Source organism: Culex pipiens, chromosome 3 (assembly GCF_016801865.2).
Source record: "Culex pipiens pallens isolate TS chromosome 3, TS_CPP_V2, whole genome shotgun sequence".
Taxonomy (NCBI): domain Eukaryota; kingdom Metazoa; phylum Arthropoda; class Insecta; order Diptera; family Culicidae; genus Culex; species Culex pipiens.
This window is the reverse complement of record NC_068939.1, coordinates 41,458,671-41,475,306: the sequence shown is the minus strand read 5'-3', so window position 1 is coordinate 41,475,306 and position 16,636 is coordinate 41,458,671. Positions and strand designations below refer to the sequence as shown.

At 44.4% G+C, this 16,636-nt stretch overlaps 2 protein-coding genes across 3 annotated transcripts in view; one reads left to right on the top strand and one right to left on the bottom strand.

Moving 5' to 3' along the window:
* The window catches only part of LOC120412386 (probable serine/threonine-protein kinase DDB_G0272282), a 31,039-nt gene that overhangs the window by 11,677 nt on the left and 2,726 nt on the right, over positions 1-16,636 (top strand). For both annotated transcript variants that reach the window (XM_039572823.2, XM_052709585.1), the window contains exons 3-6: positions 2,077-2,217; positions 2,280-2,477; positions 2,539-2,739; positions 2,802-3,565. In XM_039572823.2, the coding sequence (XP_039428757.1) occupies positions 2,077-2,217; positions 2,280-2,477; positions 2,539-2,739; positions 2,802-3,565 (1,304 nt within the window). The remainder of the gene's footprint in view (positions 1-2,076; positions 2,218-2,279; positions 2,478-2,538; positions 2,740-2,801; positions 3,566-16,636) is intronic.
* LOC120412387 (collagenase-like) lies at positions 14,541-15,426 on the bottom strand. Its single transcript, XM_039572824.2, has one exon. It carries the CDS (start codon positions 15,388-15,390, stop codon positions 14,605-14,607), a length of 786 nt encoding a protein of 261 aa, XP_039428758.1. The 5' UTR covers positions 15,391-15,426; the 3' UTR covers positions 14,541-14,604.

Sequence of the window (16,636 nt, the reverse complement as noted above, 5' to 3'; positions counted from 1 at the left end):
GGACCGGTGAGGATGCCGGCCGGTGCGTGGGGAAACATACGGTTGGAAGGGGGGGGTAGTTTGGAATTAGTTTTTGAGTGGAGTGAGGTGTAATTTGTAAAAATTTTAGGGGGGTGTAAATAGAATTTTGGGGGGGGGGATTGGAGTGGGGTTGTGTGGGTATGGGTGGGGTTGGTTTTGGGGGATTTTGGTTGGGGTGTGTTGGGGGTGTGTGTTGGGAATGTGGGTGTGTTTAGGGGTGTAGTTGGTGGGTGGTTTAGGGTGTGGATTGAATTTGGTGGGGGGGTTGATGGATTGGTGGAAGTGGGGGTGGGGGGTGTAGGGTGGGTGGGGGTGGGGGATTATTTGTTATGGTGGGTGTGGGTGGGGGGAGTTTGGTGGTATTTAGGGGGGGGATAAGGGGGGGTGGGGGGCGGTTGTGGTGTGGGGGTGGTGTTAGGGGGTGTGTTTGATGAGGGGATGTAGGGGGGAGGGGTGCTTTATATGGTCGGATGGTGGTGGAGGTTTTAATTGCGGAGTTTGTGTTGATTCGTGGGGGGAGGGCTTTTTGGGTATTGGGGCGGCAAGGGGGGTGATTTGTGTGCATTGGGCCATTGGGGGGGTGGGATATACTTTTTTTACATACTGTATTTCTGTTGTTATAATCAATCAAAAAATTATCCGGATATCCGAACCCGCATCCCTAGACCTACAAAAAAAAATCCTGATTTGAGCTGGAATTGCTCATTGATAAAATTTAATCAATTTAAAATCTTATTAAAAAAATATTATGATTGTTCCAGCGTGCAACTTCAAATTCATTTAGCTATTTTTTTTCATAATTTCATGTTTTGTTTTCAAAACTTGATTTTTGTTCAGCATGTCAAATAGGGAATCGGTTGTATCGGACCCTTTCCGATTTCAATGAAACTTTGTAGACATGTTATCCTACGCTTATATAAGACATTTTTGTTTATATGGAGCCAGTGTTTTTATTATTGTTGTATTTCGTAATTTAAATATGCGCGTATCAAAAAGTGGTCAGAAACAAACTTGTAGGAAATTTGACGGGCATTCTGAAAAAAAATAAACTGAAAGAAAAAAACACGCCAGTTAAAAGTTAAACTCGAAGGTTAGCCCACGATTATTTTTTCGTTCAATTTTTTTGTGACAATAGCCTGAGATGTTAAAAAAAAGACTCACAAAAAATGTAGGATGAAGCAACTCTCCTAAAAAATTACAAAAATCATTTACTAAAATTGTTTTTTTAAAGTGCTGTAAACGTCAACATTTTCAAACACCGAACGCGGGAATCGATTTTCCAGACAATTTTACTTAAAAGTCTCCGATATTGACCATTGTCTTAAGTCCAACATGAATATTTTGTGATTTTTTCTCCTTGAATCACTTTTTTTTAATCATAATTTGGTCAAGGTTTTTTTTTGCCTATTCTGACATTTTCTGAAAAGATGGCATTGATGGCAATGGGTGTACGCGTGTACGTACTAGGCTTGCTTGATTTTCGTGGCAGGGGGTACCAGTCTAGAAGAAGGTGGAGAATCACTGCCTTGAGTATAATTAATAGAGTTTTTTTTTGGAAATCAATTTTATGTTACAAAAAGTGATTTAAAAAAAATAAACAAAACAAAAAAACATCGTGTACAATTTTGTTCGGTGTAGTCCTCATTTATACCCACTAAGAATTTTGGCTCGAGCCTTGACTCGAATCAGGCTCGATCTCGAGCCAGATCGACTCGAGGCTCGAGCCAAAATTCTCAGTGGGTACCGACAACTTAGCTGAAGGCACCAAAACGATAAAAAAAATCCTTCAAAAGATACAGATTTGTTAATTTTCAGATACCTTTTTTGTATGGACAGCTGCTAAATTTGTATGGAAAATGATATGGTCAAACTGAAGATGCAAAATGGCTTCTTTGGGCATAAGGCATAAACAAGTTTCAGCCAGCTTAAAAAACGCAAAAAAAAAATCGGTTTGCCGAAATCTCAGAGAATTTTCATATTTTTTTTTATTTGCTGATTTTTTTGTTCAATTACATAAAGTCTTAAATATTAATTTTGGTTTCTTCCACTTTCCAGCTCAACGGCACCATGAGCATCCAGAAGCCCCAGACGGTAATCACCGATCTGGGCAAATCGCTGCTCCAGGCAGCCAAAACCGGCAACACTGAAAAGGTCCACGAGCTGATGAGCCGGGGCGCTCCGTTCACGGCCGACTGGGTAAAATATTCTTCTTCTTTTTTATTAGAATATTGTTTAAAATCTTTTTTGATTTCTTTTAGTTGGGAACCTCCCCGCTGCATCTAGCGGCGCGCTACAATCACGTGGAAACGTGCAAAGTGCTGCTTCGGGCCGGCATCAGCAAGGACAGTAAAACCAAGGTCGACCGGACGCCGCTCCACTTTGCCTCCTTCCAGGGCAACGTGGACATTGTGGAGCTGCTGCTGAACGCCAAGTGCGAGGTGGACGCCAAGGATATGGTGGGTGATTTGTGATTTTTCTCGTTTGAATGCATTGACTGATTGAGGATTTTGTTTACAGCTGAAAATGACCGCCCTGCACTGGGCCGTGGAAAAGCGCCACGACAAGATCGTGGAGCGGTTATTGCAGCACGGGGCCGATCCGAACGCGGTGTCCAAGTTTGGCAAATCGCCCATCAGTATTGCGACCGAAGCGGGCCAAGTTGATCTGGTGCGGATTCTGCTGCTGGCGAACCAGATGCGGGCCGCGAGTCAGGAACAGGTCGGTTGAATGGTTTGAGTCTTGGCCAAATGAGATGAATTTAATCGAGTTTCGCTTTTCAGGTCCAGGAAGCCACGGACAGTCTCATGTACGAGCTGCAGCAGCACAAGGAGCGCGACAGCAGTGCGACCAACCTGGTGGACGACGCCGACGACGCCATCACGATGGACCTGAGCAACGACGGAAGTATCTCTAACATCTCCAACCGCAACTCGATGTCGGCAAGCGCGGCAGCGGGTGTCACCACCACCATCGACGTGGACGAGCACGACGGCAACTCCAACGACACGGACAATCTCATCGAGAAGGAGGACAGTCTGAGCGATGCCATCATCAACCTGGAACAGAACACCGAACAGGACCCCAACAATCTGGACTCGAACACGCTCCAGATGCTCAAAGAGCACGGCATCGCGATGATTCCGTCCGACGACTCCGGCAGCAGCCTAATCACGTCCGCCATCCAGAGTGGGCGCAAAATAGTGCTCTCCGAGGCCGGCAAGTTCGCACTCAACGAAACGCGGATGCAATCCACGCCACCAACAACGAAGAAAACAATCAAAATTATCAAAAAGACTTCGCCTTACATGGTGTCGCAGCACCACCAGAATCAGAACCAGCACCGGCAATCGATGATACATGGTGGTGGTGGTGGCGGCGGAGGAGGAGGAGGAGCCGGCGGCGGGACAATCAAAACCAACAAAGTCATCAAGATACTGTCCGCGGAGGAGTTTAAGCAGATTTGCGGCGGAGAGGTTAGCGGGCTGAAGAAGATTGCCTCGTCCGACTACCGGAAAGCGGTCCAGGGCTCGACGACGACGATGAGGTGAGTGAACGTTGATTTGACCCATTCTGGCATTTGATTTACTGGCATTTGGTTTTCTGGAAAACATCATTTTAAAAAATAGAATCACACATTTTCAATATTTTAAGCACTTTTTCATAACCCTTTGTACAAAACAATTTATTTTATTAATTTTTATACCAAATTTAACCGATATTTGATGTTTTGATGCATGGAGTAGGTCTAATTAAAGATATAATGAATAAAACATGGATTTTACTCACTTTTCATCATAAACAAATATGTTTTGTTAACAAATTTGGTTTTAAACAACAAAAAAACCTAACACACATTTAAACACATTAATTTCCCAAAAAGATCAGAGAAATCGTTTCAAAAACCACTTTAAACATAAAAAAATTAAAAAAGTAATTTTGATGCAAATTATTCCATATTAATTACATAAATGGTTGACCGAAACTAAACAATAAATTTGTTTACAGTTGCTTATAAAACCATGCATGTTTATTTCAAAACAAATGTTTTGTTATTGATTAATTACTATAAAATATCATTTCAAACTGCAATTATGATGCTTCTGTTAAGTTTTGATTAATTATAAATTCTTACGGCTTCAGCATTTTTGGTACAAGCATTTATTGTATGTTTAAGAGAAACTTTTGCTTAAATACACAGTTTTCTCCATTTTTGAAGTTTAAATTAACAGGGGTCCACTTTTGGAAAAGTTTGGATTTTCGTTGTTGATATTGGACCTAGTGCGTCCATCCCAAGAATTCACGGGACAAAAATCCCGAGATTTTTCCAGAACCGGGAATTCCCGAATCCCGGGATTTTTTTATAATTTGTCCCGGGAATTCCCGAAAAAAAAAAACAAATTTTGGTCTGGAAATTCTGATTTGGTTGTGGAAATATATGAACAGTTGAATACCTCAGAATCGATAATAATTTTAAAGCATTATAATTTGTATTCGGCATATATCAGCATTAATTTAGTTCATTAGGGCAAACTGTTTCATCAAGCACTGGTATGTGGGGCAAATCAGGACAAATGAAACGAATTAAGACAGCTACAGTGGACTCTCTCGTTGTCGATATTGAAGGGACCGTCGAGAGCGGGAGTTATCAAATTATAGAACGGAAAATCAAAGCAATCTATTTGAAGGGACTGAAAAAATTATTGACAGCGGGAGCAATATTGATATCGAGAAGATCGACAGCCAGAGAGTCCACTGTATTTAGTATTTTTTTTTGCATGATGTTTTGAATTACTTTGGTTAAAACAGGAATAGAACAAAACAATTTCACAGAACACCGATTTTTTAATTTATTGTTCTAAAATCTCCTTACCTATTTAGACTGTTTTTTCCTAGTTGGCGGTAGTTACTTAAAAATAATTTGTAAAATATGTTTTTTGCAAATGTTTTTTTGTGAAAGTTAAACATTTAAGCACTTGTATCAATAAGTAAAATTTTCAAATCATTCTTTTAATTTTAACGGTGAATTTATTTAACACATGGATGTTTGCAAAAATTTCATTCGAAAGGTGTTTATTCGGGATTGCAAAAGATGTTGTAAGCAACTTGTTGTAAAACTTGATTTTTCCAGAACTTGTCTTATTTCTAGATAACTTTTTCAAAACAACAAAAGCGCCAAGAGTTTCCTATGTACATAGGACCTTTTGAAAAAGTTATCGAGATTTATTCGATAAATGTACGACTCGTGCTGAATTTTTTTTCTTTTTGCCACTTGTTGCATACATTTTTATTATGTAAAACATGAAATTCAAAACTTATCTTAAATTTTACATTGGATGGTGTCATTTAATTTGTTGTCGATATTTTCAAAGAAATTTTTCAAGCTTTTCTGATCATGTCAAATAAAAAAGAAATATATGTATGTATGTATGTATGATCCCCATACCCGCAGGCAACTTGGTCCCGAAACACATGTGAGCGCTAGGTGAACAATTCGATCATCTTTTACTCCGTAATCTGTACACCCACGTGCATAAGTTTTTTTGCACGAATTTGAGTGCTACAAATACCAGCGCAAAGAATAAAAAGAAACCCCTTTCCCCTCCTCAAGCACCGGAAATTTGTAGCGGGTGTAGGGACACTTTGTATAGACGCTCTTGCTCCCATCACGTCACTGAGGGTATGGAGCGACGAGAAATTAATAATCATGCCCCCCTAGTCGAACCTTCATTAGAGAAGCAGGTAATCCACAACTCACAGCGAACGACCAAAGGAACACCCTACCGCGTATATAGTAATATTGGCGTGGTTTGTCTTTACTGAAGTGTATGGATGTTAGAGTGGATGAAAGTGTCAATTGAAAATAAAAATGGAAAGCTCTCACCAAATACGAAGAATCTTGGAAACAGCTCAATTCCGATCGCCTCGCAACATAACACATGAAACTTCACAAATCTTGAATTCCTGCTTTGATCAGCAGAACCTCCGGCAGCAGTCCTGGTACCGCACGAATGACTGCAAGCGACCCACAACTTTAAAGTGCCTGGATTATGAACGCCACCCACATCTGCTTCGACAATTCTTGAAAGACGTGGAACCACTTACTTACTTTTACTGCTCGTACAACCTCCGGGTCATGAGCTGTCTCCAGATGCGTTGCCATCTAACTCGGTCCTGGGCTGCTACTCTCCAATTCCGCTGCGGAACTCCCACACTTTCCAGATCTTCCTCCACCTGGTTCAACCACCTTGCACGTTGCGCCCCCCTCCGCCGCGTTCCAACCGGCTCCGAATTAAACACCAACTTCACCGGATTGATAGTCTGGTTCGGTTGGCGCGCATCCAGCGCGTCCGGCATTCTTGCGACGTGTCCGGCCCACCGGATTCGGCCAGCCTTGGCGACCTTCCGAATACTTGGCTTGCCGTAGAGTTGCGCCAGCTCGTGGTTCATCCTTCTCCTCCATACAGTGTTCTCACGCACGCCGCCAAAGATCGTCCTAAGCACTCGTCGCTCGAAAACTTCAAGCGCTTGCAGGTCCTCCTCGAGCATCGTCCACGTCTCGTGCCCGTAGAGGACGACGGGTCTTATCAGCGTTTCGTACATGGTGCACTTTGTACGCCGGGAAAGGTGACCAGACCGTAAGGTTTTGTGGAGTCCGTAGTAGGCACGACTACCGGTAATGATGCGCCTCCGAATTTCTCTGCTGCAGTTGTTGTCCGACGTAACCAACAATCCGAGGTACACAAACTCCTCCACAACCTCGAACTCGTCGCCGTCGATCGTCACGCTCGGTCCTATGCGAGTCCTAAGGGACTCGGTTCCTCCTGCCAGCAGATACTTCGTCTTCGCAACATTCACCTTCAATCCAACCTTATCCGCTTCACGCTTCAATTCGGTGTACCGCCTGGCCACATCCTCGAACGTCCTGCCGACAATGTCCATGTCGTCGGCATAGCAGATGAACTGGTTGGACCGGTTGATGATCGTGCCCCGCATGTTGAAGCCCGCCCGCCTCATCACACCTTCAAGCCCAATGTTGAAACAGAGGCCGGAGATACCGTCGCCTTGTCGCAGTCCCTTGCGCGATTCGATCGGGTCGGACATCGCTCCCGAAATCTTCACGCTGCACCGCGCCCCGTCCATCGTTGATTTCACTAGTCTGATCAGCTTCCCGGGAAAGCCGTTCTCGTACATGATCTTCCATAGCTCTTCGCGATCGACCGAGTCGTACGCGGCTTTGAAATCGATGAACAGGTGGTGCGTCGGGATCTGGTACTCGCGACATTTTTGGAGGATTTGGCGCAGCAAAAAGATTTGGTCCGTCGTCGATTTCCCCTCCACAAAACCGGCTTGGTACGTACCAACAAAATCCTTTGCTCGCTCCGACAGACGACAGAAAATGATCTGAGACAGCACTTTGTAGGCCGCGTTGAGAATAGTGATGGCTCGATAGTTCTCACATTCCAACTTGTCCCCCTTCTTGTAAATCGGGCATATTACTCCCTCTTTCCACTCCTCCGGTAGCTGTTCTGTGTCCCAGACCTTGACTATCAGCCGGTGTAGACAGGCCGCCAGCTTGTCCGGGCCCATCTTGATGAGTTCAGCACCGATACCATCCTTACCCGCTGCTTTGTTGTTCTTAAGCTTCTTGATGGCATCCTTAACCTCCCTCATCGTGGGTGCTGGCTCGTCCTCGCCGTCCACCATACCGCTGACGTCGTTTCCCCCGTCGCCCTGGTACTCCGCCTCTGGGCCGTTCAGGTGCTCGTCGAAGTGCTGCTTCCACCTTTCGATCACCTCACGCTCGTCCGTCAAGATTCCCCCGTCCTTATCCCGGCACATTTCGGCTCGCGGCATGAAGCCAGTCCGGGATTGACTAAGTTTCTTGTAGAACTTGCGCGTTTCGTTGGAGCGATACAGCTGTTCCATGTCCTGGTACTCCAACTCTTCCAGGCGGCGCTTCTTGTCCCGAAAGAGATGGGTTTGCTGTCTTCGCAACTGTTTGTACGACTCCTTGTTCCCACGGGTGTTGTGCAGCAGCCACTTGTCCCGCGCTGCTTTCTTCTCGTCCCAAATCGCCTGACATTCCTCGTCGAACCAGCCGTTCCGTCGAACTCGGTCCACGTACCCGATGGCGCTCGATGCTGCTGCGTTGATGGCTGCTTCCATATGGCTCCAGCAGGCCTCCAGAGGGGCTTCGGCGAGCTCACCCTCGTCAGGCAACGCAGCTTCGAGTTCCCGCGCGTACTGGGTAGCGACCTCACGGTCCTTGAGTCGCTCCAGGTTATACCGCTGCGGGCGACGGTACCGGATCTTGTTGACCTCGGACAGGCGTTGGCGCAGCTTTGCCACCACCAGGTAGTGGTCCGAGTCGATGTCCGCGCCACGGTAGGTTCTGACGTCGATTATGTCCGAGAAGTGCCGACCATCGATGAGAACATGGTCGATTTGCGTCTCCGTGTCGTTTGGTGATCTCCAGGTGTACTTGTATAGGGAGGTGTGCTGGAAGAAGGTACTACGTATGGCCATGTTTCGGGAGGTAGCGAAATCGATGAGTCGTAGGCCGTTCTCGTTCGTCTGCTGGTGAGCGCTGAACCTCCCAATAACCGGTCTAAACTCCTCCTCCTGGCCGACTTGAGCGTTTAAGTCGCCGATGACAATCTTGACGTCGTGTTTTGGACACTTCCTGTACTCGCGGTCAAGAAGCTCGTAGAAAGCGTCCTTGTCATCGGCGTCGCTTCCCATGTGCGGGCTGTGCACGTTGATGATGCTCAGGTTGAAGAATCGGCCCTTGATTCTCAACCGGCACATTCTGTCGTTGACTGGCCACCACCCAATCACGCGCTTCGACATTTCGCCCAACACTATAAAAGCTGTCCCCAGCTCGTGTGTATTGCCGCCGCTCCAATACATAGTATAACCCCCGTACTCTCGGTGGTCCTTCCCCGTCCAGCACACCTCCTGCAGCGCCACGACTTCGAGACCGCGGACCCGCAATTCGTTGGAAAGAATGCGGTCGCTCCCATCGAAGTTGAGAGACCTGCAGTTCCACGTCCCGAGTTTCCAATCCCTGGATCCCCGAAAATCGGGTCGGCGATTGGATCGGCTCGCATCTGGAGCTCTCTGCACTACTGTTTTACGGCGGGTGCGTGTAGCCATCACCAACCCCCTGTCTCGCCGGAGGACCGTCGTACCAGGACTGTTTAGAGTCCCACCCTGGCACTGGGACTGTTAGTCAGCCGCCCCTAACCTGGGGAAACAGACGCTGTTCCGAGCCGCCCCTAACCTGGGGAACAGACGCTCGAGGGGGGGGGGGGGGGGGGGGGGGTCCTAACTCTATCTGAAGTAAGCCGCCCCTAACCTGGAGAACAGACGCTTACCTCAACGATGGAGCAGGACACCGGTTTCCTTGAGCCGCCCCTAACCTGGGAAACAGACGCTCGAAGGGGGGGGGGGGGGTTCACTCGCCTCTATAGGAGCCGCCCCTAACCTGGGAACAGCCGCTCACGGGTAGAAGGAGTCGAAACCCCGATTGTTTTGGGCCGCCCCTAACCTGGGGTACAGTCACCCAAAAACGGGGTGGAGGGGGGGGGGGGGGGCGTGCACGTACGATCTGGATGATTTAATTCACTCCACTTTAGCACAAAAAAATTTCTTTTAAATTTTCAAAAACTTTTTGTTGATTTTATTCTGCCGCACACTTTTTTCACTCCGACCCACTGTGCGTGTCGAAATTTCTTCCACACTTCCAAGCAGCACTACACCCAGCTCGTTCACGACGACGACGATACCAGCACACAACACAATCGCGGTGCGAAAGAACGAAGGCGACGACGACGACGGTATTGTACTTGCCACGCGGGAAGCACTTTATTGTTCTTGTTATGGCTCGATTTGATCCGCAAATCGGCACAAAAAAACTCGCGAGAATTAGGACGGATTCGCGATCGTCGAGCACTGCTTTTAAACGTGGAACCACACGAACGCTTAAGCTGGTGGCCACTTCGTGAGGTTAACAAGCTCCTGTCTGTTGCTGCTGACATCTCCTTCCGGTGGAGCAACTCTTCCGATTCGTGGAAGACGTATTTCAAAAATTTCACAAAAAAATCTGCTTGTTACTTGCACCACTTTAACTACAAATGTCTTGAAGCGGAAAAGGGAACGAGATCTCCGGATTTTGCGAAACTTTTCACTTTTGAAGACAATTAAAAAGGTTAAAAAATGACAGCAATCAAAAACGCGTCCGAACACGGACACAGATTGCTTCGATAAAAAAAAAGAAAAAAAAAAAGAAATATATGCGTATAGGGGCAGGGGGGGCAGAATGGACCGCCTAAGGGAAATGCACCAAAAACCATAGAAAAACATAAAAATTTATGAATCCAGTGTAGTAGGCTTATGCTTTGGAATGTTCCCTTCAATGTTGTATACTTGGTTGATGAAATTTTTTTACTTAAAACTATTTTTGAGCCACTTTAAAAAAAAGTTTTTTCGACTAACTTTCCAGGGTGCGGGGCAGAACGGACCACCCTGCGGGGCAGAATGGGCCACCTTAGAAAACAAGCCATTTCTTCTAATAAAACGTTGAATGGTGATAAGAAATTACTTGAGGGACCTTTCCATTATAGTCTCCATGAAATTTGATCACTTTTATAAAAATAGTAACTTAAAAAAAACAAAGATTTTTGAAAATAGTGTAAATATGTCGAAAAAAGACACTATTTTTACAACTAAGCGTCGAAACAACTAAAAAATCAACTTTTGTTGCATTAAACGTGATTTGTGAAGCTACCAGGAGTGACATAATCCATTTAGCTCAATTTTTTGAACTTTTGATTGTTTTTATAAGGCAGGATAAGGGTGGTCCATTCTGCCCCCAAGTGGATTTTAATTTAACACTTCCACCACCAAGCCTCTAAATGATTTTAAGGTTCCGTTGTTGTTTGTATACCTTGGTAGTAGTATCTAGTAACGTTATAAGCATTGAGCAAACTTTTTCAAACAATCCAACTTTTCAGAAAGCTTATTTAAGAACCTCGAAATAAACAACATTTGCGTGGTTTTGTCAGTAATTTACATTTTTGCTCATAATTTGAAAAATACGATGAATTCAAACGTCTTTTTCGGTTTGGTGATGATATTTGACGTCCTTTATAAGACCCTTGCCTTACAGTTGGTCTGAATCCATTCTAAAGCCCAAAACCAAGGGTGGCCCATTCTGCCCCCATGGTCCATGCTGCCCCCCTGCCCCTAAGTTTATTTAATTTGAATCACATTGTAGTTCATTTAAAATCCAAAGCACAACAAAGAACAAAAAAAAACTTATTTTAATTTTATATAGGCTTTTTAAAAACTGTCGTCCTTGAATAAATTTAAGTGTAAATTATCAGCAATTTATATGATTGAGCTAATTCTATGATTTTATGCTTGAAAACATAACAAATATAATGAAAACTTAGATTTTATTACTATTTAAAAAATTTCCCGGGATCCCGGGAATTCCCGGGATTCCAAAAAATATTTTTCCCGTTTCCCGGGAAATTCAAAACCCGGGAAATTTAGACGCCCTAATTGGACCCCCCAATTCTGGCATAAAAATGAGCAGTTCTTCGCTTTATTTTAGTAAAGATCCTTAAACTTACATTATTTCGACTTTTTTTTTTTTTTCTTCATAACTTATTTTTATTAGGTCCTTTTAGGTGCTGTGACCAGGTTAGGACCGAGGATCATGAGTACAAAAATAATAAATAGTAAAATAAAAACCGTAATTGAATAAGATGATTATTTTCTCGTGCCATGTGTCAGCAAGTGTGCGATCACGTCAATCTGTTCCTCGGGTGTCTTGCACTGGCTCAAGCGAACTCTGTATTCCCGGTAAATGGTCCACAGCTCCGACTCGCTGTACAGCTTCCGTTCACCTTGTTGCTCCTTCGGGGTTGCACCGGCGCCGGCGCCAGTATTTTCTCGACTTCTTCCTGCGGGACGAGGATGTTTATCTTCCGTCCCGACGGACGGCACCGCTCCAGGTAGCGGAGGAAAATCCGCCGCGGTAAACACGGCTCCTGCAGGAGACTGTTTGTCCTTCTTCCATGCTGGCGGCTTCGGCTTGGACGCCTGCTGCCTCGACTGGATGAACTGCGCACGTTTGGGACAACTGCGGTCCAGACCCTCGTGGGATCCAGAACAGTTGACACATTTCTTGGCTTGCTTTTCTTCTGCTTTGCACTTTTCTGTGTTGTGGGGACCCCCACAGCTGCTGCACCTGGGCTTGAGATGGCAGTTACTGGTTCCGTGACCGAACTGCAAGCAGTTCTTGCACTGGGTCACGTGCGGTTCTTTGTTCCGGTAGGCCACCCACCGGACGACGACTGATCCCACTTTCTTTACCTTGCTACTCAACTCCTTCAAATTGGTGTGCCCCTTGGGGAAGAGCACGATGAAAGGCGTCTCATCGATGGCGGGAAGCTGCTGCTTCCGCCTGATGGCGTGTACTGCCAAGACGTCCAGCTGATGTTCCGTCTTGAGCAGCTCCTTGATGTAATCCGGTTCCACGTTCGGGAGACCTCGCATTACTACCCGGTGCGGTCTCGCACTGCGCTTTCCGTGCGTGTAGAACTGCACCTTGTTCTTCGTCAGGTGGGCTTGCACCGTGTCGAAGTCGTCGCTCGAGAAGCACGTAATTTTTGTGCCGTACCGCGTCAGTTTGTGTTCCGGCTGGACATCACATGACGACATCACCTTCGCAAGGCGGGCGAAGCTCATTTCTTTCACCACCAGCGGCGGCTGCTTCTTCTCCCCGGCCGACTTGCCGGTTGCTGGTACCACGGAGATGGTTTTTTCTGCTGCTGGGTTCGCATTGTTGTTGTTGTTGCTCTCCTCCGCTAGCGGGCTGAACTTGTTGTTGCTGAGCAGTTTCTCCACATCGCCGTCGTTGCCGCCATCGCCGACGTTGATCTCCTCCTTAGCCTTCCTGCGGCGAACCTTGACCACGGGGCGAAATTCGCCCCCGTCCTCTCCTCCTCCTTCGGAGTCTTCCACCTCCATGCCCGTCGCCGCCTGCGTCTTGGGATGAAACCCGTCCGGTTTCTCCCACACACTTTTCCTCAAGGCCGCGTTCCAGTAGAACGTCCTTCCATTCTCAGCCCTGTGCTCCGTCCACTCACTCTCCACCGTCGCGGCCGCCGCCATGGCCGTCGGCGAAAGTTAACAAAACACCGTCAAAAACGCGCTAAGCTAGCTCGAAAGACGACCAAACCCAACGAAAGTTGAACAGGGAGTGATTATTTCGACTTGCTGAAGTTAAATAATCAGTCAAAAAATGATTAGATAGTCATTTTTTGATTTTATGATAGAATTATTCTATCATAAAATATAAATGCAGTTTTGTTGTGAAAATGCTAGTGGCCATGGCTGATTTCAGATGTCGAACTCAAAACACTTATTTTGGTGAAAAGGACAGTTCAATGTCAGTCAACATTGTTTTAAATTATGCTGAACATGCCAAATAAAAGATTTGTAGACAACAACACGCTTGAAATTGTGATTTTATTGAATTTTTCATCAATAACCCTTCAGAGGGTCCACTATAGGAAAGGGGTTCACTAATGGATAACGTACCCTATATGAATGAAAAACACAACCTGTTGTCTGATCAACAAAGTTAAAAAAAAATGTGGAGAATGTCGGGGCGATCACTTCCAACATCCCTCTTTTCCAAACGGCCAGGCCAGGCCAACTGCGTGAAGTTAACCGCAAAGATGATTCGTTGAAGTGGATTGAGTTTGAGCACGAATGTTCAAACAAAAACCACATTTCTGAATCTACAGGAGAGGAAGAAACGTGAGGATCTCCCGCTCTCGTTTCTGTATGTTAAAGCAATGAATCGTTGGGAGCACCATGCTAAGAAGTTTCGGTGTTCAGGACCCTTTGGGAACTAAGTCGAAAATAATAAAAAAACAAATTTCAAGATTTATTAATTTGAAAATTATTATTTTTTTTATAGATATTAATTTAATGGAATTTAAAGAAATTCAAGAATTTGACAAACATACAAGAATTGAAAAGAATTTAAAGAAATTCAAAACTCAAGAATTTAAATGATGTAAAAATTCAAAAAGAATGATAACTGATTTTTTTTTTCTAAATTTCAAAGATTTAATGATTGAAAAAAATGATGCTTTGATAATTTTATAATTCAATAATTTAAATTCTTGAATCAAAAATTAAAATTTAAAAAATATAGTTAAAAATGCAAATTTAAGATTTAAAAAAATAAAAGCTAAAGATTTTATTTTTTTTTGTTTTTAATTTTTAAATTTCTGATTTTAATGTATTTATTATGTTACATTTTTTTTTTATTTTTGAAATTTTATGCTCTTGGAAACCAAAATTATTTGAATTTGACTTTGTTTTGTTTTTGAAACCGACCATGTGTACCCATGCAATTTTTTTTTAAATCCACTTCATTGTTATTCAATAGGGCTTTAACAGTTCTTTCGAATCTTGTGATTAAAAAAAAATCATTAACATGCCTTAAAAAGTTTATTGCTCATACAAATTGTCGATAGCAGTCATCCCTCACGATCTTCAAGCCTGCAGTCCAGTCTTCTTGCGGATCCAATCGGCGAACGCGGTCACCCGGGCAAACGCTCCCGGCAGTCCGCGCTCACATCCGGTGGCATGTCCAAAGCTAACCACACCAACCAGAACCCGTTCTTCGCCTTCGCCCACCACCAGCGGACCGCCGGAATCTCCGTTGCACGGCGACTGCTTGTCGTCACCCTGGGCGCACAGCGTCGTCTTCTTGATCACCAGCGGGTTGTACGTCTTGCTACAGACGGAGTTCGTGATGACCTTCAGCGGGGCGAACTGCAGCTGCTGAGCCACGGTACCTCCGTTCTGCTGCAGACCCCATCCGCTGACGGTGGCAACCTGGCCGGCGTAGTCGCCACTTCCCGAGGGTAGCTTCACCGGTTGAACGCGCTCGTTGAACTGCACCGCCGACGGCAGCTTGATCACGGCAACGTCGTTCGTCGCAAACAGTGGGTTGTACTTTTCGTGCCGGATGTACTCGGTGGCGGTCACCACGACGCGGCCATCGTCCTCTCCGTCCAAGGCAACCGCTCCGAGCGTTACCTCAAACGAGCTGGCACCCTGCACACAATGACCGGCCGTCAGGACCCACTGATCGCTGAGCAAACTTCCTCCGCACAGGGCACGACCCTGGGCCAGCTGGATCTTGAGCTGGACCTGGTACGGAAACTGTCCGTCGGCGGCCGTTTGTCCGTTGACCACTCGGGAGGACTGGTCCTGCGAGGGTGCCCCACAGGCCACGGCGATCAGGGACGCTACCACGATGGTTAGTTGGAACATTGCGCTGGACTACGAGAAACTATGATCTGTAGAACAAATACGGAGGCTTTTATAGCTGGTTTTCAAGTGGTCATTTGGAGTGGTGATACCGCGGTAGACGGTTTCGCGACGGAAGGGGTTATCGGATGCTCGCGCACACTTGAGAATTGATAACGAAGGGATGTTTACCCGCGAGGAATGTTTTTCAGTGAAAGTACTTATCCGATCACTAAAGTCAAGATGTTGAACTAACTCGATTAACAGATTGTACAAATCTCGTCGATCAAACAAGGTGTACCCTCTTGAATAATTCCGATGCGATAGACTCTTAACTCTTGCAAATAATATGGTAAATTTTGTTGAAATCAATTTGCAAAACATTGTTTTAAATATTAATGCTAAATATGCAGTTCAAAAGGAACGCGGTCAAGAAATGCTGCGCATTCTTTTCGTGACCCCCCCAAGAAAAGTTGACAGTTCGGTATGAGCGCGTTTGACGGTGTGCCCGCTTGAGGTTCATTGGGGGGGAAAATAAAAAGATTAAAATATTCAAAACGTAAATATTAAATAGATTAAAATCGTTTATTCAAAAACATTTAACAACAATTGGTAATCATCAATAAAATGAAGAAATCAATAATTTAAAATTTCTTAAACAAAAAAAACTGAAAATAAAAAAATCTCAAATTATGAAATTATAAATACTAAAATTTTAAAATTATAAAATCATAAAAATATAAAATTATGGAATTATGAAAAAATTTAATTATACAATTATTAAATTATGAAGTTGTGTAATTTTAAAGTTAAAAAGTGATGATATTATGAAATTAGAATATTAGAAAATTATTAAATAAGGCTGGTACAAATTTATAAATCTCGGGTGAGTTTTCAAAACGCCGTAAGAGCCACCGTGACCTCTGACACTGATTTCCATTTTTCTCCAAAATTTAACAAAATTTCAGTTATTTTTAGTTTAGGGCACTTGAAGGACGTGTAGATGAACAATCTCAAGCATTTTTGATTTTGGTTTTTCGAAAGTAGGTCGAATACCGATGCAAAAAGGACTTTGTTTACCAACGGCTCTTACGGCTTTTTGAAAACTAATCCGAGAAATGTATTGAAAGTTTTTCTTACATTTTTAAATTTTAAATTATTTGAATTCTTTAATTTAATTTTTTAATTCAAAGTTTTTTTTTAATTTTAACTCTTTTTATTTTAAATTTGTAAATTTCTAAATTCTTAAATCCCTAGATTTTTAAATTTT

Bases quoted from the DNA above. Each gene is read 5' to 3' on its own strand.
- LOC120412387 (XM_039572824.2), bottom strand. From the start codon at position 15,390: ATGTTCCAACTAACCATCGTGGTAGCGTCCCTGATCGCCGTGGCCTGT.